At 38.3% G+C, this 22,701-nt stretch overlaps 1 protein-coding gene across 42 annotated transcripts in view; it reads left to right on the top strand.

The window, feature by feature from the left end:
- OPHN1 (oligophrenin 1) overlaps positions 1–22,701 on the top strand; it is a 716,686-nt gene that overhangs the window by 443,973 nt on the left and 250,012 nt on the right. For 32 of the 42 annotated variants that reach the window (XM_060407314.1, XM_060407309.1, XM_060407304.1 and 29 more), the window contains 2 exons: positions 16,950–17,034; positions 22,273–22,331. In XM_060407314.1, coding sequence (XP_060263297.1) covers positions 16,950–17,034; positions 22,273–22,331 — 144 coding nt within the window. The remainder of the gene's footprint in view (positions 1–16,949; positions 17,035–22,272; positions 22,332–22,701) is intronic. The other 10 variants (XM_060407334.1, XM_060407319.1, XM_060407318.1 and 7 more) reach the window with 1 other exon arrangement.

The raw sequence follows: 22,701 nt of genomic DNA, 5'->3' as shown, positions 1-22,701 counted from the left end.
TTGTTACTGTTGTAGCATCATTAATTATTTTCTTATCAAGTAGCACAAATCCTCCTTACATATTCTTCTTTGAAAAAATGTTTTAGCCATTTTTGCCCACTGATTGTCCCCATAAACTTTTTATCATGTTCCAGAAAACAGAAGCTTTTTGATATTTTTATTTAAATCATGTTAAATCTAAAACCTAGTTGGAGTCAAGTTGATAACTTTTCAATATTTAGCCTGTATGTCCCAAATCACAGGACTTGTTTTCATTTATGTGGTTTTATTTTTATATTTTGGAGTTTTATCTAGATAAGTCCTAAATATTTATGCATATTTATTCCTAGGCTTGATTATATAAATAATACACATACATGTATAGTGTACCATTTTTCCTAATAAACTTTTGAATTGACTATTGCTTGTATTTAAGATACTTATAATTCTCATATCTTTACTTTCTGACCAGGGATTTTAACAAGGTTTCCTGTGTATTTTAACAACTTTTTTATTGTTTATTTTGGGATTTTCAGGAAGAAACTTATATCTTAGATAAATAAATGTTACTCTGTCTCCTTTCTAACAGCTTTAAGTTCCCAATCTTGTTTAATTACATTACGCATCCTAGGTATTCACTGTCTTTGCCATTCATTAAAATCATCTGGAGACTTTAGGAAACAATCAAGACTCACCTCCCAAGATTCTGATTAATTTACATAGAATGGAACCTGGGCATTCTTTTTTAAAAAGCTTCTCAAGAAATTTCTAGAAGCTAGTTTTGAGAATCATTGTTCAAAGCACTCTGATCCAATGATAAGTAGTAATGATAAAAGAAGGTTGAGATGGTTGGATGGCATCACTGATTCAATGGACATGAACTTGGGTGAACTCTGGGAAAGGGAGAGGGATACCTGGCATGCTACAGTCCATGGGGTTGCAAAGAGTTAGACGTGATTTAGTGACTGAACAACAACAAAGAAGGATTCCTTTCTGGCTTCTGACCTTAAGCTTTAACTGTGATATCAACTGATCATTTGAGACAGATTCAGGGGTGTACTGGATGAGCACATACTGGCTCATGAGACCTGATTTTGCACATTATTTCCCAAGTTTATTGAAGTCATGTGGCAACTTGGAATTGGCCCCACACCACAGAAGTTGGTATATGTTGCAAATCAAGGCTTGCCTCCTTCCCCAGCCAACTTGATCATTAAACATTTACCAGCACATCATTGTAAATCTTTATCTTCTATTCCTAGGCTAAGAAAAATTTTTATCTTCATTACTATTTGAGTTTTATTGAAGTCACCTTTCATCATATTGACAACTTATCACCAAAATTTTAAAACTTTTTATTTCTTACAATATTTTTTTTTTCCCAGAGGAATCCCTGTATTCTGATTCTTCAGAGTATCTCCCTTGTTTTGAACTGCATTGGCTTTTCCTAGATCTAATAACTTTTCAGTTTGTTGCTTTGATTGCATTATAGACATGGAGGTGTCAAATTTGGGTTTGTAAGATTTTGGTTTAAATTCTTGCTCAAAACTTTCAGGTCCAAATGAGTAGAAGACAGAAGAATTACTCCAACAATGACTGCTGTGGTTATCTTCAGATTCAGAGGGTAGTTTGGGTAGAAAGGAAAATTTCAGTCACTTGAGTATCTTGACTGCATGTCTCTCTATTAATTCTCTATAAATACCACCTTGTCACAAAGTTATATATAAAAATTAGCTGATATAAATCTGAAATTGTCATTCTCTGAGAAGTAATTGGAATGCAGAAATCATAACCATGTCAGTTACATGCAGATGCTTTACAATCAAGTGAGCTGAAATTTGGATTGATAGATTCTTATGAAAATTAAGGAGTCTGAATAGGACACATGGCTAAATTGGTGGTCATTTTACTTACACTGAGAATAGACAGGTCTTAGACAGGGCCAAGCTTTTACATGAATAAAGCTGCAGTAAGCTTCAGAATATACTGGTTACCAATTTATATAGGAAAATATTTTCATTCAAGCAGTTGAAGTGTTGATTCTGTAGACAGGAATCTTTTGCCTTTATTTAGTGCAAAAGGCCACCTCATGCAAAGAGTTGACTCATTGGAAAAGACTCCGATGCTGGGAGTGATTGGGGGCAGGAGCAGAAGGGGACGACAGAGGATGAAATGGCTGGATGGCATCACTGACTCGATGGATGTGAGTCTGAGTGAACTCCGGGAGTTGGTGATGGACAGGGAGGCCTGGCGTGCTGCGATTCATGGGGTCGCAAAGAGTCGGACATGACTGAGCGACTGAACTGAACTGAACTGAGTGCAAAAGGATGAAGCTTACCTACTATATGCCAGACACCCTTCTGAGAGAAAAGGGTTATATCAGGAGAAGCATAGGCACAGGCTTGAAGTGGTTGCCCCTCTAGAGGGCACGGGCACTAAACTTTGTGGGCACCAATGCAAGTGCCAGCATGCAGAGTGCAAGAGCTATGGAGATATGACTACTTCCACATGCATGTTGGTAGATGGAGACAAAGAACTATTGTGAAGGTATGGCCATCACAGATTGCCCCCACTGGTGCAGTACCCAGTGGTGCTGTGGGGATGGGGCTGCCTCCATTACCACAGTCTTATAAAACCACATTTATGCAGTTCTAACCTTGGAGAGTCACCTGTCCTGAACTCTAACCCAAGAGAGCTGCTGAATAGGCTGTGCCACCCAAACCATGGGAGCAGAGCTGTCCAAAGCCTTGGGGACCTGACCACTACCAAATATGTCTAGAAGGCAAGATCCCCACTCAAACTGGCCTTAAGATGTGGGACTTGATCAATCCTAGTACCCCCTTTCAATTTTTCTATTTCTGTCTTTTAGAGTGAGAGTGTTTGTTCTATGCCTATCCCATATCTATTTTAGAAGCATCTAACTTGTTTTCAGAGGTTGCCAGCTAGGGAGCACATTGCCTCAGGATGAATTATCTTACCCATATCTGATTTATATGATATGTAGCTGATGCATTCAACTTAGACATTTTTAAAATCATAGATTTTTATTTAATCTGATATATTAAGAATATTATCAATTTAATGTGTAATATAATAAATTATTAATGAGGTATTTTACACTATAATTTGTATAAATTGTTCAAAATATGGTGTCTATTTGATATGTAAATAATATCTCAATTCAAAATAACTATTTTCCTTCCATTTTTATTGAGATATAATTGACTTTGAGTGTTTGGGTGTCTCCTGCAGAGATATGGGTGAGCAGGGGCCTTCTGCGGGAACAGGGGCTCTGGCTGCCGCAGACCTAGGAGGCACAGCGTGTGAGCCCCACCATAGCGCCACCGAGCAGATAACCCACAAACTAGAGAACAATTATACCAAAGAAGTTCATGCACAGTTGCAAAAGTTCTAGGGCCCACAGTAGATTTCCCAACCTGGGGATCCAGCAAAGGGGCTGAGAACCCCCAGGGAATTTGACTTTAAAGGCCAGTGCGATTTGATTACAGAATTTTCACAGGACTGGAGGAAGAGGCTCTTGGAGGTCTCAAACAAAACCTTATATGCACCAGGACCCAGGAGAAAGTAGCAGTGACTCCACAAGAGACTGAGCCAGACTTGTCTGTGAGTGTCTAGGAATCTCCAATGGAGACGTGGGTCAACATGACCTGCCATGGAGTCAGAGACACTGAATACAACATCCTGGCATAAGTCCTTTTGAAGGAGGTCAAGATTAACACCATTACCCCTACAGTAACTTGGCCTGAGGCCAAACTACAGAGAGGGAACACAGCCCCACACATCAACAGAAAATTGGATCAGAGCAAGACCAAGATTCCCCCACAGCCAGCCTTTCCCATAAGGAAGCTTCCACAAGCCTCTTATCCTTATCCATCAGAGGGCAAACAAAATGGAAACCACAATTACAGAAAACAAACCCAACTGATCACTTGGATCACAACCTTGTCTAACTCACTGAAACTATGAGCCATGCCAAGATGGAGGGGTCATGGTGGAGAGTTCTAACAAAACGTGGTCCACTGGAGAAAGGAATGGCAAACTACTTCAGTATTCTTGCTTTGAGAACCCCATGAACAGTATAAAAAGGCAAAGAGATAGGACACTGAAAGATGAACTCCCCAGGTAGGTGTCCAATATGCTACTGGAGAACAGAGGAGAAATAGCTCCAGAAAGAATGAAGAGATTAAGACAAAGTGAAAACAATGCCTAGTTCGTGGATGTGACTGGTGATGGAAGTAGAGTCCAATGCTGAAAAGAACAGTATTGTATACGAACCTGGAATGTTAGGTCCATGAATCAAGGTAAATTGGAAGTGGTCAAATAGAGATGACAAGAGTGAATATCCACGTTTTAGGAATCCATGAACTAAAATGGACCAGAATGGGTAAATTTAACTCAGATGACCATTATATCTATTACTGTTGGCAAGAATCCCTTAGAAAAAGTGGAGTAGTCCTCATAGTCAACAAAAGAGTCTTAAATGCAGTACTTGGGTGCAATCTCAAAAATGACAGAATGATCTCTGTTCGTTTCCAAGACAAGACATTCAATATCACATAATCCAAGTCTATCCACCAACCATTAATGCCAAAGAAACTGAAGTCTAATGTTTCTATGAAGATCTACAAGAACTTCTAGAACTAACACCAAAAAAGGTGTCCTTTTCATCATAGGGGACTGGAATGAAAACGTAGGAAGGCAAGAGATACCTGGAGTAACAGGCAACTTTGGCCTTGGAGTAAAAAATGAAGCAGGGCAAAGGCTAACAGAGTCTTGCCAAGAGAACGCACTGGTCGTAGCAAACACCCTCTTCCAACAACACAAAGACGACTCTACACATGGACAAAACCAGATAGATGGTCAATACAGAAATCTGACTGATCATATTCTTTGCAGCTGAAGATGGAAAAGCTCTATAGAGTCAGCAAAATCAAGACCAGGAGCTGCCTGTGGCTCAGATCATGAACTCCTTTTTGAAAATTCAGACATAAATTGAAGAAAGTAGGGAAAACCACTAGGCCATTCAGGTGTGACCTAAATCGAATCCCTTGTGATTATATAGTGGAAATGAGAAATAAATTCAAGGGATTAGATCTGATAGACAGAGTGCCTGAAGAACTATGGACAGAGGTTCGTATCATTGTACAGGAGGTGGTGATTAAAACCATCCCCAAGAAGAAGAAATGCAAAAAGGCAAATGGTTGTCTGAGGAGGCCTTACAATTATCTGAGAAAAGAGAAGCAAAAGACAGAGGAGAAAAGGAAAGATATACCTAACTGAATGCAGAGTTCCAAGAAAGAGCAAGGAGAGATAAGAAAGCCTTCCTCAGGGATCAATGCAAAGAAATAGAGGAAAACAATAGAATGGGAAAGGCAAGATACTTCTTTAAGAACTTTAGAGATACCAAGGGAATAGTTTATACAAAGATGGACACAATAAAAGACATAAATGGTATGGACCTAACAGAAGCAGAAGATATTTAGAAAAGGTGGCAAGAATACACAGAAGAACTATACAAAAAAGATCTTAATGACCCAGATAACCATGAAGGTGTGATCACTCACCCAGAGTCTGATATACTGGAGTGTGCAGTCAATTTACGTTAGGAAGCATTACTATGAACAAAGCTAGTGGAGTTGATGAAATTCCAGCTGAGCTATTTCAAATCCTAAAAGATGATGCTATGAAAGTGCTGCACTCAGTATGCCAGCAAATTTAGAAAACGCAGCCGCAACCATAGGATTGGAAAAGGTCAATTTTCATTCCAATTCTAAAAAAAGGCAATGCCAAAAAATGTTCAAGCTACTGCAGAATTGCACTCATCTCACACTAGTACAGTAATGCTCAAAAATCTCCAGGTTAGGCTTCAACAATACACTAACTGATAACTTAATCAGTTCAGGCTGGATTTAGAAGAGGCAGAGGAAGAAGAGATCAAATTGCCAACATCTGTTGGATCATAGAAAAAGCAAGAGAATTCCAGAAAAAAACATCTACTTCTGCTTCACAGAGAACGCTAAATCCCTTGACTTTGTGTTTCACAACAAACTGTGGAAAATTCTAAACAGACAGGAATACCAGACCACCTTACCTGCTTCCTGGTAAATGTGTATGCATGTCAAGAAGTAACAGTTAGAACTGGACATGGAACAATAGACTAGTTCAAAATTGGGAAAGAAGTATGTCAAGGCTGTATATTGTCACCTTGCTTATTTAACTTATATGCAGAGTACATCATGCCACATGCCAGACTGTATGAAGAACAAGCTTGAATCAAGATTGCCAGGAGAAATATCAATAAGCTCAGATATGTAGATGACACCACCCTTATGGCAGGAAAGTGAAGAGGAACTAAAGAACCTATTGGTGAAAGTGAAAGAAGAGAGTGAAAAAACTGGCTTAAAACTCAGCATTCAAATAACAGAGATCATGGCATCCACTCCCATCACTTCATAGTAAATAGATGGGGGAGCAATGGAAATGGTGAGAGACTTTATTTTCTTGGGCTCCAAAATCACTGCATATGGTGACTGTAGCCATAAAATTAAGAGATGCTTGCTCCTTGAAAGAAAAGCTATGACAAACCTAGATACCATATTAAAGGGCAGAGACATTACTGACAAAGGTCCGTCTAGTCAAAGCTATGGTTTTTCCAGTAGTCATGTATGGATGTGAGAGTTGGACCATAAAGAAACCTGAGCACCAATGAATTGTTGTTTTTGAACTGTGGTATTGGAGAAGGTTCTTAAGAGTCACTTGGACAGCAAGGAGATCAAATCAATCAATCCTAAAAGAAATCAGTCGTGAATATTCATTGGAAGGACTGATGCTGAAGCTGTAACTCCTATACTTTGGCCACCTGATGTGAAGAACTGACTCATTGGAAAAGATCCTGATGTTGGGAAAGACTCAAGGCAGGAGGAGAAGAGGTTGACAGAGGATGAGATGGTTGAATGGCATCACTGACTCGAGCTCTGGGTGTTGGTGATGGACAGGGAAGCCTGGTGTGCTGCAGTCCATGGGGCACAAAGAGTCTGACATGACTGAATGACTGAAATGAAGTTTAAGGTATACAGAAAAATGATTTAATTTACATGCTCAGTCACTTCAGTTATGTCCCACTCCTTTGTGACCCCATGTCGCCTGCCTCCTGTATCCATGGGATTCTCCTTGCAAGCATACTGGAATGGGTTGCCATGGCTTCCTCCAGAGGATCTTCTTGACCCAGGGAATGAACTTACATCTCTTATGTCTCCTGCATTGTCAAGCAGGTTCTTTACCACTTGCACCACCTGGGAAGCCTGATTTGACTTACTTATATCATGAAATGATTACCACAATAAGCTTAGTAAAAATGCATAGTCTCATATAAATAAAGCGTAAAAGAAGTAGAAGATAAAATTTACTCTCTTGACAACTTTCATGTATAGGATACAGCAGAGTTAATTATCTTTGTCATGTTGTAAATTACATATTGAGTACTTATTGATCTTCTAACTAGATGTTTATAGCTTTGACCACCTTCATCTAGTTCCCCATTTCCCCCATCCCTTGTCTCTGGTGACCACAGGGCTGATCTCGTTTTATCTGAATTTGTGTGTTTTTGAAGTACAGTTGACCTACAACACTGTATTAGTTTCTGGTACGCAAAATAGTAATTTGATATTTCTTTACATTTCAAAGTGATCACCAGATAATTATAGTTTTCATCTGTCAGCTTACAAAGATATTATATAATTATTGACTATATTCCCCATACTATACATTTCATAATGTATCTGGCAGTTTAATCTCCCTCACCTATTTCTCTCCTCCCCTCAACTACTACTCCACTGATAAATAACCTCTTTGTTTGGTTATATTGTTGCATTTGTTTTTATTTTTATTCCACATATAAGTGAAATCATATAGTATTTGTCTATCTTTGTCTGATTTATATCACTTAACATAAGACCCTCTAGGTTCATCCAAGTTGTGACAAATAGCAAGATTTCATTCTTTTCATGGCTGAGTAGTATTTCACTGTGTATATATACAACTTATTGTTTATCCATTCATCTATCTATAGACACTTAGGTTGAACCTCCATATTTTGGCTATTGTAAATAAAGCTGCATATATGATCCATGTATCTTTTTGAATTAGTATTTTCATTTTCTTCACATATGAAATTTCTAGATTGTATTGTAGTTTTTCAGTTTTTTAGGGGATCTCCATATTGTTTTCTAGGGCCTACACTAGTATACATTTCTACCAACAGTGAGTGAGGGTTCTTTACTCCATATCTTCACCAACACTTGTTATTTCTTGTCTTTTTGGTAATAGCCATTCTGACAGATGTGTGGTGTTAGCTCATTGTAGCTCGTTTGAGCTGCATTTCCCTCATGATCAGTGATGTTGAACATCTTTTCATGTGCTTGTGGCTATCTGTATATCTTCTTTGGAAAAATCTCTATTCATGTCCTCTGTCAATTTTTAAATTGAGTTGTTGCTCTTTTTAAAGTCAAATATATGATTTATTTTTATATTTTGAATATAGAAATATTATATAATAGATATATATTATCCTTGTTGGATATATCCTTGTTGTGTATGTGAATATGTATGCATATATATATAATATATATGTATTTATAGTTGTGTATATATATATATATTAATATATATAGTTTTGTTTTTGTTTAGTCATTAAGTCATGCCTGACTCTTTTGTACCCCCATGGACTATAGTCTGCCAGGCTTCTTTGTCCAAGTGGTTTCCCAGGCAAGAATACTGAAGTGTATTGCCATTTCCTTCTCCAGTGGATCTTCCTGATCCAGGGATCAAACCTGGGTCTTCTTCCCAGGAGGTGCAGTGGTAAAGAACCCATCTGCCTATACAAGAGACATAGAGATGCAGGTTCAATTCCTGGGTCAGAAAGATCCCCTGGAAAAGGAAATGGCTCCCCAATCCAGTATTTTTGCCTGGAAAATCCCATGGATAGAGGAGGTTGGAAGGCTACTATCCATGGGGTTACAAAGAATTGGACACAACTGGGCGACTTTATATACACAGAGACACGTATTCTTGGAGAATTAATCCTTCTGTTTAATGACCCTCTTTACCCCTGATAATTTTCCTTAATCTGCTTTATTTGAAATGAATGGAACTACCTCAGTTTTTTATTCATTAATGTTAGTATGGTATATCTTTCTCTATCCCTTTTAGTTTCAGAAGTTCCTACTGACATTTCTTCAGGTTCACTGATTATTTTCTCAACTGTGTCCATCAATGAAATTCTTCATTTCTGTTATGGTGTTTTTGATTTTTAAATTTTCCTTTTGATTTTTTCTTACAGTTTATATCTCTCCACTTACATTAATCCAATTCATTGTTTTATGTTAACCACTTTATTCATTATGATCCTTAGTGTACTAATCAGTTATTTAAATTCCCAGTTTGATAATTGTTTCTTTTGCATTTATTTCTGCCCTAATTTTTATAATTTCTTTCCTTCTACTAATCCTGGGCTTCTTCATTTCTTCCTTTTCTATTTGCTTTAAGTGTAGTGTTAGGTTATTTATTTTACTTTTTTCTTGTTTCTTGAGGTTTGCCTGTATTGCTATGAACCTTCCCCTTAGCACTGTTTTCACAGTGTCCCACAGGTTTGGGGTTGTTGTGTTTTCATTTTCATTCATTTCTATGCATATTTTTATTTCTTTTTTTTTTTATTTCTTCTGTGATTTTTTGGTTATTCAGAAGCGTGTTGTTCAGCCTCCATATGTTGGAATTTTTAATAGTTTTTCTCCTGTAATTGACATCTAACCTTACTGCATTGTGATCAGCAAAAAGGTGCTTGGGATAATTTCAGTTTTTTTGAATTTATCATGGCTAGTTTTATGGCCCAGGATGTGATCTATCCTGGGGAAGTTTCCGTGTGCTCTTGAGAAAAAGGTGAAATTCATTGTTTTAGGGTTGAATGTCCTATAGATATCAATTAGGTTTAACTGGTCCATTGTATCATTTAAAGTTTATGTTTCCTTGCTAATTTTCTGTTTAGTTGATCTATCCATAGGTGTGTATATCTACCCATAGGGGTATTAACATCTACAATTATTACTGTGTTATTCTTAATTTCCCCTTTCATACTTGTTAGCATTTGCCTTACATATTGCAGTGCTCCAATGACAGGTGCATATATATTTATAATTCTTATATCTTCTTCTTGAAGTGATCCTTTGACCATTCACAGCTTTTATTTCAAAGTCTATTTTATCTGACATGAGTATTGCTACTCCTGCTTTCTTTTGGCCTCTATTTGCATGCAATATCTTTTTCCAGCCTTTCACTTTCAGTCTGTATGTGTCCCATGTTTTAAGGTGGGTCTCTTGTAGACAGCATATATAGGGGTCTTTTTTTTTTTCTTTTTAATCCATTCAGCCAGTCTTTGTCTTTTGGTTGGGGCATTCAACCCCTTTACAATTAAGGTAATTATTGACAAGTATGATCCCGTTGCTGTTTACTTTCATGTTTTGGGTTCCAGTTTATACACCTTTTCTGTGTTTCCTTTCTAGAGATCATTTAGCATTTGTTGAAGAGCTGGTTTGGTGGTGCTGAATTCTCTCAGCTTTTGCTTGTCTGTAAAGCTTTTTATTTCTCCTTCATAGTTGAGTGAGATCCTTGCTGAGTACAGTAATCTGGGATTTAGGTTTTTCTCTTTCATCACTTTAAATATGTCTTGCCATTCCCTTCTGGCCTGAAGAATTTCTATTGAAAAATCAGCTGTTATCCTTATGGGAATCCCCTTGTGTGTTATTTTTTGTTTTTCCCTTACTGCTTTTAATATTTGTTCTTTGTGTTTGATCTTTGTTAATTTGATTAATATGTGTCTTGGGGTGTTTCGCCTTGGGTTTATCCTGTTTGGGACTCTCTGGGTTTCTTGCACTTGGGTGACTATTTCCTTCCCCATTTTAGGGAAGTTTTCAACTGTTATCACCTCAAGTATTTTCTCTTGGCCTTTCTTTTTGTCTTCTTCTTCTGGGACTCCTATGATTCTAATGTTGGGGCGTTTGACATTGTCCCAGAGGTCTCTGAGGCTGTCTTCATTTCTTTAAATTGCTTTTTCTTTTTTCCTCTCTGCTTCATTTATTTCCACCATTCTATCTTCTACCTCACTTATCCTATCTTCTACCTCAGTTATTCTCCTGTTGGTTCCCTCTAGAGTATTTTTTCATCTCATTTATTGCATTATTCATTATTGATTGACTCTTTCTTATTCCTTCTAGTTCCTTGTTAAACATTTCTTGCATCTTCTCAGTCCTTTTCTCCAGGCCATTTATCTGTAACTCCATTTTGTTTTCAAAATTTTGAATCATTTTTACTATCATTATTCTGAATTCTTTTCAGGTAGACTCTCTATCTCCTCCTCTTTTGTTTGGTTTGGTAGGCATTTATCATGTTCCTTTACCTGCTGAGTATTTCTCTGCTTTTTCATCTTGTTTAGATTGCTGTGTTTGGGGTGCCCTTTCTGTATTCTGGCAGTTTGTGGTTCCTCTGTATTGTGGAGGTTCCTCCCTGTGGGTGTGGTTGGACGAGTAGCTTGTCAAGCTTTCCTGGTTAGGGAATCTTGTGTTGGTGTTCTACTGGGTGGAGCTGGATTTCTACTCTCTGGAGTGCAATGAAGTGACCAGTAGTGAGTTTTGAGATGTCAGTGGGTTTGTTGTGACTTTGGGCAGCCTGTATATATAAGCTCAGGGCTGTGTTCCTGAGATGCTGGAGAATTTGCATGGTATGTCTTGCTCTGGAACTTGTTGGATCTTGGGTGGAGCTTGGTTTCAGTGTAGGTATGGAGGCTTTTGGATGTGCTGTTATTAATTAATGTTCCCTGGAGTCAGGAGGTCTCTGGTGTTCTCAGGTTTTGGACTTAAGCCTCCTGCCTCTGGTTTTCAGTCTTATTCTTACTGTAGCATCAAGACTTCTCCATCTATGCAACACCGATGATAAAACATATAGGTTAATGGAGAAAACATTCTCCACAATGAAGGACACCCAGAAAGGTTTGCTGAAATACATGGCGAAGAGGGGGAATCAAAAGACGAGAGAGCAGTCTAGCCAGTAATCAAAGCCCTATGTGCTCTCCACAGCCTGGAACACCCAGAGAGATGCACGGAGTTACATAGAGAAGAGAAGAGGAAGGAAGGAGATAGAGGTGACCAGGAGGAGAAGTCAGTTCATTCGCTTAGTCATGCCTGACTCTTTGTGACCCCATGAACTGCAGCATGCCAGGCCTCCCTGTCCATCACCAATTCCTGGAGTCCACCCAAACCCATGTCCATCAAGTCGGTGATTCCATCCAACCATCGCATCCTCTGTCATCCCCTTCTCCTCCCATCCTCAATCTTTCCCAGCATCAGGGTCTTTTCCAATGAGTCAGCTCTTTGCATCAGGTGGCCAAAATATTGGACTTTCAGCTTCAACATCAGTTCTTCCAATGAACACCCAGGACTGATCTCCTTTAGAATGGACTGGTTGGATCTCCTTGCAGTCCAAGGGACTCTCAAGAGTCTTCTCTAATACCAAAGTTCGAAAGCATCAGTTCTTCAGTGCTCAGCTTTCTTTATAGTCCAACTCTCACATCCATACATGACCACTGGAAAAAACATAGCCTTGACTAGACGGACTTTTTTTGACAAAGTGATGTCTCTGCTTTTCAATATGCTGTCTAGGTTCCTCATAACTTTCCTTCCAAGTAGTAAGCATATTTTCATTTCATGGCTGCAGTCACCATCTGCAGTGATTTTGGAGCCCAGAAAAATAAACTCAGCCACTGTTTCCACTTTTTCCCCATCTGTTTGCCATGAAGTGATGAGACTGGATGCCATGATCTTAGTTTTCTAAATGTTGAGCTTTAAGTCACTTTTTCACTCTCCTCTTTCACTGTCATCAAGAGGCCCTTTAGTTCTTCTTCACTTTCTGCCATAAGGGTGGTGTCCTCTGCATATCTGAAGTTATTGATATTTCTGCATATAAGTTAAATAAGCAGGGTGACAATATACAGCCTTGATGTACTCCTTTTCCTATTTGGAACCAGTCTGTTGTTCCATGTCCAGTTCTAACTGTTGCTTCCTGACCTGCATATAGGTTTCTCAAGAGGCAGGTCAGGTGCTTTGATGTTCCCATCTCTTTCAGAAGAGGGGGCATTAAAATGAAAGAGACAGATCTAGCCAGTAATCAGTTCCCTAAGTGTTCTCCAGAGCCCAGAATACTGAAAGAGATTCACAGAGTTGGGTAGAGAAGAGAATGGGGAGGGAGGAGATAGAGGTTACCTAGGGGAGAAAAAGGAGAGTCAAAAAGGGGAGAGGGAAGTCAAGCCAGTAATCACACTCCTGAGTAAAAATGGGTACTGAAGATTGGCTTCTTAAAGGTACAAAATTGATAACAAATACCAAAAAGCAAAGATAAAAATGTAGAGTAGAGATTAGACTGTCAAAAATACAACGTTAAAAAAAATCACAAAGATTATAAAATATATATATGAAGTTTGCTTTAAAAATAGGATCTTTTTTGCAAGGTAATAGTTATAAAATTAAAATTAAAGGAGTATTAGAGGGCTTAAAATTTAAAAAAATTAAATGATAATAGTAAAAATATATCTAGGAATTTCTCTAGAGCTGTTGAGGGCAGTGTGGGGTCTGTTCAGTTTCAGATAGTTCCCTCTTCCAGCTTATACTTCTCAAGATCTATAGGCCCCTTCCTACATATTTGGTGCTTATTACAGGGTTTTTATCTGTTGCACCTGTCACTTCCAAAGCAGTTCCCTCTGTTTATTTTGGCTTCTTCTGTTTGCGAGTCTCTTCAGTGTCTTAATTTCTTCCCTGGCACAAGGGAGTGAAGCTGGTCACTTATTTATTCAGTCGTGCTGAGAGGAGGGAGGAACACTGCTAACAAATATCACTGGCGTGTGTGGGGAGTGCTCACAGTGTCTTGGCCACACTGGGTTTTCCCCTGCTCATGGTGTGTGTGCTTTCCCAGTCTACACTGCTTAGGCTCTGGGTTGCTCTGCAGGAGAACTGTCTAAAGCGGGGCCTGGGTTGTGAGCACTTCCCAAGTCTAAGCCACTCAGGTTCTGGTTCTTGGGTACTCCACAAAGGTTCAGACTTGGTTGGGCCTTCGTTTTGTGCCCTTCCCTGGTCCGAGCAGCTCAGGCGACCAGGTGCTTGGCGAGCGTGCTCTCCTTAGGTGCAGTGAATCTTATCACCTCCCCTGTCCCAGCTGCTTGGTTTCCAGGTTGCACCATCTCAGGTGAGCTGTGTGTCTCTTTTGGGGAGCTGATCTCTGGCTGCAACCCTCCCGGCAGATGTCATCTGTCCAGGATCCCAGGAAGACTTGGTTGGCCACTGGGAACCAGCTCCTAGTTTGGTGGAGGATCCCGTCTCTGGGGCTGAGTTTGACCCTTTTAGGCTCTGGCTGCCACCTGCCTGCCTCCCTGCCTCCGGCGGGGGATGGGCCAGTCTGCTCCTGGCTAGCTCCTCTGGTATTAGCTCAGTCCTTTGTTCGGTGAGTGGGCCTGGCCGTGTCTTATGTTAGGGCTTTTTGTGGGAAAGTTTTCTCTCTCTCTCTTTTTTTATTTTTACTTCTCTCTCTGGCTATCCCACAGTTTGGATTACTATCTCACATTAGCTCCCTCAGCTTGCCCTCAGAGCATTCAGTCCTGGTCCTTACCTAAGCAATGCAGCCTGCACCTCTCTGTTCATCCACTGCTTGCTGGTGGCCGATGCAAATGTCGGGGCAACTTCTCCACTGGGAATTGCCATTGGGCATGTAATCTGTGGGTTTTATTTATTTATTTATTTATTTATTTTTCCTCCCAGTTATGTTACCCTCCAAGATTCCAAAACTTCCCACAGACCAGCTGGTGAGAGAGTTTCCTTTTGTTTGGGAACTTCTTTTTTATGACTCCCTCCCCAGGAAGGAGCTCAATCCCTAACTTGTCTCTCTTTTTATCTTCTATATTTTGTCCTACCTCCTTTCGAAGACAATGGGCTGCCTTTCTGGCTGTCCTCTGCCAGCGTTCAAACGTTATTTTGTGGAATTTGCTCAGCGTTCAAATGTTCTTTTGATGAATTTGTGGGGGAGAAAGTGGTCACCTCCACCATCTTAGGACTGCCCTCATCTTTTAGTGTTTTCTAATGATTTTTGTTCCAAGCCAGACATGATGGGTAAAAGGAACTGAGGTAAACAGGTTTTAGTGAGAGGTTTTATTTATCTGACTAGAGTTTAATCTGTTTTTTGTTTGCTTTTTCTGTACATGTCAGAAGCTCAACTTACCTCTGGTGTTCTTTTTATTATATTGATTGTCTTTTGTTTTCCTTAGAGTCTTCTTAAATGTTTCTGAGAATACTTCTTTTAGTCACTTTCCTTTGTTATTATCCAGGAAGTCTGTTGATGTGGTGGTAAATTGTGAGGAGAGAGGTAGCATTATATAATTCTACAATCATGTCTCAGCACTTCTTTTTATTAAATTATTTTAATTGGAGGATAATTACTTTACAGTATTGTGATGATTTTTGCCATACATCAATATGAATCGGCCACAGGTATACATATGTCCCCCCATTCTGAACTCCCCTCCCACCTCCATTCCTACCCTATCCCTCTGGGTTGTCTCAGAGCACTGTCTTTGTGTGCCCTGCCTCATGCATCGAACTTGTACTGGTCATGTATTTTACATATGGTAATATACGTGTTTCGATGCTATTCTCTCAAATCACCCCACCCTCATCTTCTCCCACAGAGTCCAGAAGTCTCTTCTTCACATCTGTGTCTCTTTTGCTGTCTTGCATATAAGGTTGTCGTTACCATCTTTTTAATTTCCATATGTATGCATTAATATACTGTATTGGTGTTTCTCTTTCTGACTTACTTCACTCTGTATGATAGGCTCCAGGTTCATAAACACCTCATTAGAACTTATTCAAATGCATTCCTTTTTATAGTCGAGTAATGGTCCTTTGTCCAGCTGTACCACAACTTACTTATCCATTTATCTGCTGATGGACATCTAGGTTGCTTCCATGTCCTTCGTATTGTAAATAGTGCTTCAGTGAACATCAAGGTGTATGTGTCTCTTTCAATTCTGGTTTCCTTGGGGTGAATGCTCAGTATTTTACTGAACCTGTGCTTCTCGCTTATGATCTTCACAAATGTTGTTCAGTTTTGTTTCAGTTTTCCCCCTTAGAAGAGACAGGGAGGCATTCCAGTTCTCAAGTTGTGAATTTCCCCTTTCCAAGGTCAGCCAAGCTCTGGTAAAATAGTTTCTCTTGAGGGTAGGTCTCATTAAGAAAAATGAAATGCTCTGTGCATATTTTTAAATGGCTAATTTTCTTATCCGCTTTTCAGAATGACAGTAACATGATGGAATTTTTCTCAGATCTTCACTGTGAGAATCTGATAAGGCTCCTGTAGATAAAACTCCCAAAAGCTTAGGAGTCCCCTAGGACTGGGCCTGCTTAAAATTTTTAACTCTCAAGCCTGTTCACACTGAGCTTCTAGCAATTTGCCAATTATTGATTAGGTTTTCATCGCCCTGCACTGGTTCCCAAGGACTTCTCTGCTCTTGGGCTTCTGCCCTATGTGTTTTGATTCTCTGTGTCTGCTTATCTGTTTCTTCAGCTTGCCCTATGACCTCAGTTCTCTGATGGAGCTAAGAGGAGTTGATTTTCAGGTTGTTCCATTTTTTTGTCTTCTTGTGTGAATGAAAGAGTTGACTTTCGAGCTCCTTGCATGCTTAACTGGAATGCAAGGGAATTTTTTGATACCTCAAAGACATGTTTGTTGTAAAGTTTTCATTTTGTGAAAACTGGTTAGAGTAACTATCTTTTAATTAATGTACTTTATTTTTCTTTTAAAGGGGTAAAATCTAATATCTTGTTGAAAAATAACTTTTTTCATTTTTTTTTCCTCTTGAATAGATCCTAAATGCCCAGGAGATATTGATTTTCATAATAGTGACTGGGACATTAAGACAATCACCAGCTCCTTGAAATTCTACCTCAGGTATGTCTGATATGATTTGGAGCATTGCTTTTCAGAATTGATGGAATTTGGATGGATGGAGATGGAGTTAATGTAGTCCCAATTTGGGGAGGTTAGATAGAATTGCTAAAGAAAAAAGAATGAACGGAATTTTTGTTAAAGAAAAATGTGCATTAGGAGCCTTTTTTAAATTGGGAATTTAAGCAAGGGAAACATCAAAATAATAGAATTATTATTGAAATGTGGATTTCTGAAGAAAATTTGCTTTAAAAACAATTTGAAGGTTTGCCTTTGTGCACAGAGTGATATCACAGTGGGTTCACCAGCAAACTCAGGAGTTGTGAAAACTCAAGGTTGTTAACCTGTATTGTTGAATAATAATAATTTTGAAACATTAAATTGCATTTACACAAACATAATTTGTGTATTTGTTTGTATTTTTTAATAATGTGAATAAAACCCCCCAAAAAAACAAATATAAAAAAGTTAGAACTGAAAAAGAAAAACAAATGTTAGAACTAAATGAAGTGATGGCAGTAGGAAAAAATTAACTCATGAGCAAAATATGGGGATACACAATGACAGTTTATTGGTATAACTTTATATTGCATAAAATTATTTGTGACATATATACTTTTTAAACTCATTCATTTCTTACCATTTTCTATGTCCCATAGTATGCACTATACTTTTTGTGCTAAAATGTCTTTTCAATTATTGTACTCTTTAGTCATTAAAATAGCTATTTATGATATGAGAAATATCATTAATCCAAATAGATTGGTCCCAGATATTATTAAATGACCTTCTGCTATTGCATCATCTTAGAACTTTAAGTAAATATGAATGCTCTTTCCAGGAGTATTTCTCTTGCATTTGCCAAAGAAGAAAAATCACTGTTCTAGGAGGGTTTATTCTGTGCTAGGCAATGTTCTAGTTGCTTATGTTGACAATATCATTGTAATCTTATGAGGTAGGTGTTACCATACTTATTTTACAGATGAAGAATTACAACATACTTTCTCCGTCGTTAAGTAATATTCATGATCACAACTTATATTATTTGAACCTAAGTATCTCTAACTTGTAAAGCCACTGGTATTAGAGCATCTTATTTCGCTATTCTCCACATCCTAGGAGCTGTGACTTTCTTGGAATTGCTTGGGTAATTTAGTAACGACAGAGCAATCTGCTATGCACACTTTCAGGAGACTTATGATGATGATAATAGTGCAAATAAATGACTCTATGTCTCTAGCCTCTTTAAAAGGAGTTACTTTTTAAATAGATTTATGTAGGGTAATTCCCTCCCACATTTTATCTTTCCCAGCTCATTGTATAATAAGCAGTGAAGCCCATTTGAAATATGAACCTGAAACTTTGAATGGCCAGCACTTCCAATAAGAGATATTTATTGTTGAGAGTCTTATGAGCCTTTAATATGTACTAGCCAGTTAACACCTTTTCGATTTCTTTTTTAAAAAATTGTGTTGGTATTTTCAAAATGAACTTGTGTTGGTATCTTCAAAATGAACTTGCTTCGTCTGTGTTTTAGACACCTAATTCACCCCTTGTCTCCAATATTTCTAGAAAATTGCTCTAAAAACCATCCCTTCTCTCTTCTGCATCTTTAACCTTTCTCATTTAATGGATTCTTTCCTCTGAACATACAAATAGGAAGACCCCAACCACAGAAAACTAACCAAAATGATCACATAGATCACAACTTTGTGTAACTCAGTGAAATTATGAGCCATGCCATGTAAGGCCAGCCAAGACGGATGGGTCATAGTGGAGAGTTCTGGCAAAATGTGGTCCACTGGAGAAGGGAATGGCAAACCACTTCAGCACTCTTGCCTTGAGAACCCCATGAACAAATATGATCCAACATTGCACATCTCTCTAACCTTGTGTTTTGTTTCATTTATTCATTTATCCCACCATTCACTAAACCATTTAGTAAACATTTCGTGAGTACCTACTCAGTGCCTAGCATAGTATCTGGCAGTTGGTACACAGTTGTGAGTAGATATGACCTTTAAAAAGTTATAGTTGGGACTTCCCTGGTGGTCCAGTGGTTAAGGATCTGCCTGCCATTGCAAGGGTCACCGATATGCCACAGCACAATTAAGCCTGTGTGCTGCAACTGCATTTGAGGGATATGACAGTAAAGAGTAGCCCCTACACTGCAACTACAGAAAAGCTCAGCACAGCCAAAAACAAATAAATAAAACATTTTTTTAAAGTTATAGTCCAGTAGAATGGACAGACAAAAAATAATTATACAAATATAATGAACTGTAATAAGTGCTCTGAATGAAAACTGCAAAGTGCTATGCAGTCATATAATAAGAAAGCCTGATTTATTCTGGTTTTCATTTTGAACTGAGGTTTGAATTATAACTTGAAGTCAACTGGCAGGGGGAGGCAGTTCCAGACAGAAATAACTTCATATGCAAAGACCTTGAAGCACAAGGAGGACCCTTTTAAGGAACTACATGTACCAGTATATGTGGAGTATTGAGTATAGAGGGAGGGAGAGATATGTAGGGCCAGATCATTCAAGGTCTTTTAGGATATGTTTAGAATTGGAGTATGAATATATATTTAAAGGAATGGGAATATACTGAAAGATTTTAAGCAGGAGGTTATATGATGAGATTTGCATTTTGAAAAAATATAGAGAGATGAGATTAGAGAGAGGTGAAATAAGTAGAGGTGGAAACCAATTAGCAGGCTACTGCTGTGGTACCGGAAAGAGATGATGCTTCTGTGGGACTAGGGAGTAGCATTAGGAATAGACAGAAATAAGCATAGTCAAGAGAATTAAGGAATAAACTTAGATATGAAGATGGAGGAGAGGGAGATAAAAGAATGACTTCCTCATTTCTAGCCCATGCAACCAAATGACGGTCATACATTTACTGATTTGGGAAACATTTTTTAAAAATTACCTCATTTGAGGGAGATGACAAATTAGGTTTTAAATATGTCAAATCTAGGTGTCTTTGTAGAAACTAGGGCAAGAATTTTAAGTAGGCACTCTGATATATAGGAAATATATAGGAATGTAACTCAGAATTCTGGGCTTGAGTTAAGAAATTGGGGATCATTAACAGTGCAGATGACAATAGGAGGTAGGAGCTTAGATGAAATTGCCTAGTGAGATATTTCACCCCTTCCCAATCTAGCTTCAGTGTATGAAGTAATACACACCCCCACCTTTACTTTTAATCTCCGAGTTTACTTTTTAACCCACTGCAATCTGACTCACGCCCTCTTCTCTATGAAGCTGCTCTTGCCAAGGTCACCAGTGATTCTCAATGCTAAACACAATGGATGATTGTCAACCTTTACCTTATTTGATCTCTTTGTAGCATTTGAAGCTGTTAACAAGCCCTCCTTGAAACTTTTTGTTCTTTTGGATTCTGTTAATCCATTACTTTTGGATTTTCTCTCACCTCTTTAATCACTTTAAAAGTCCCTTTTATGGGCTTTCTATCTGGTATTTCCCAGGGCTTTCTTCTCATTTTGCTATACGGGAGGAATGGAAAATACAAATATTTACAGGAATAAGGACATGAAAATGACTGAAGGACTACTTTCATATTAAACTTGTTGCCTATAAAACCCTTACTTGCATGGCAATCCCTTTGTTTATATAAAAACAGCAATATTCTTTACTCCCACAAACAACCATAGGAGCCCAATATAGACAGATCTTTCCATTTTTCAATAGAGACAGATAATATTGATCTTATATGTGAAATACTCAATTTTCTTCATATTATGATGACTGATTCAATTCCATTTCTTTTTTACACACTATTCTGGACTGGAAAGAAATGTTGAAAGACCTCATGTAACTGTTGGCTGCCAGTTTGCCATCTCTCCTTGAGCCATGGTATTCGTTCTTATGGTTCTAATAAGCCCTGCTTCTCAGATCTGGAAAAGCACTTCATCCATCTTCCTAATAAACATCTGCCTTTGGCTATCCCAGAAACCCCTCAGACATAGCATCTCTACTTCCCTCTGAATCAATTTCTAATATGTTCAGTCCCAAACCAGATTACTCTGGTTTTGTGTACCCAAACCAGATTACTCTGTCCCTCATAAACATTAATCTCTCCCTTATAACTGTTGAAGGAGCTGTCTTTAATGTCTTTCAAATAACTCTCCTCACCTTTTCTTTCTACCCCTAATGGCACTATTTTCATTTAGGTTTTTATTATCTCTTGCCTATATTACTACAATAAGAGCAGTGGCAAGCAGTATAACATAATGATAAAGAACATGGACTTGAGACAAACTGCTTACTTCTACCACTTACTAACTATGTGGCTTAGGATGAACTATTTAGCTTTTCTGAAGTACACTTTCCTTATCTAAAAAATGGAGATAATATTAGTATCTAACTTACAGGGTTGTCATGAGAATTAAATGAGTAAATAAATGTTAAACACTTAGAACAGTGACGAGTTTGCTATTATTACTATTATTAGTGGATTGCTTCCTTCTTCTGGGCCACATACTACCCACTTTTATCATTATACTTGTTACCTTACATTGCAAATTTTGTGTATGATACTCTCCCCAACTAGACTGTTAGCTGCTTGAAGGTTTAGACTACGTCTAATTCATCTGGATTCCCAATACCTGGCACAATGCCAGTCACAAGTAGGTGTTCAGTATATATACCACACAACCTGTGGGATTATAGTTCCTTGACCAGGGGTCAAACTCATGCCCCTTGAAGTGGAATTACAGAGTTTTAACCACTGGGTCACTAGGGAAGTCACTCAACCAGTATTTTTTTTTGTCTAAATAAAGATACCTATCTTAGCCTCGATTTCCTTCTCCATTAAACACGGACTTGAATTACTTCTTCACAGGATTTTTGAAGGGATCAAATGGCAGGACAGATGTAAAAGAACTTGGAAACTGAGGAACTAACAAACTGTAAGGACTTCATAGTATCAATCATAGTGGGTCCACTTTGGAATTTTGCAGGGCTGGTCTATGCCTCTTTTCACTTTGGAGAACTAGTTGGAGACCCTGCTCAAGGTCTTGGCTCATACTTTCTTCTGTTGAATTACGAGAAATGAGGATTCCTCTAATAAATTTTCAGTTGAACAAAAAATGCATATAGTCATATCAATCTGTGAGCTCAGAAACTTCAGCTTTGCTTCTCACAGAACTGAGATTCTAAGTCCTCACTACTCCCTCCCCAAAGGAACTTACAGTCTTCATTAATTTCAGGAATCTTTCTGAACCTGTCATGACCTATAGACTTCACAAAGAGCTGGTCTCTGCTGCCAGTAAGTATTTATGTTACTTAGTTGATTGTGTTTTCCTGGCTTCTAACTAATATTTACAACAATAAGCCTAGAAGACTGCTTGAGGGAAAGTAAAGGAAAAAACAAACATACTTACAGGTTTTGTCCACTGTCACATGAGGATACTCTTACTTGCTAACTCACATGCTGTATTAGTTTTCATAAATCAGTGTTAGTTGAGTAAATTGGAGAAAACTGACTAACTTGAGGGATGCAAAAGTTCTGAGGACTTGATTGATTGTGCCTTATATCAGAACAAGCATATTGGCTCACATTGTCAGGAAACAGCAAAATGGTTCCATTACAGTTATTGTTTCAGCTTTTTTTCAACACTTTGCCCTTTCAAATGCTT

This window comes from Ovis aries, chromosome X, assembly GCF_016772045.2.
Source record: "Ovis aries strain OAR_USU_Benz2616 breed Rambouillet chromosome X, ARS-UI_Ramb_v3.0, whole genome shotgun sequence".
NCBI classification, from domain to species: Eukaryota; Metazoa; Chordata; class Mammalia; order Artiodactyla; family Bovidae; genus Ovis; species Ovis aries.
This window is presented reverse-complemented; position numbering and strand designations above follow the sequence as displayed.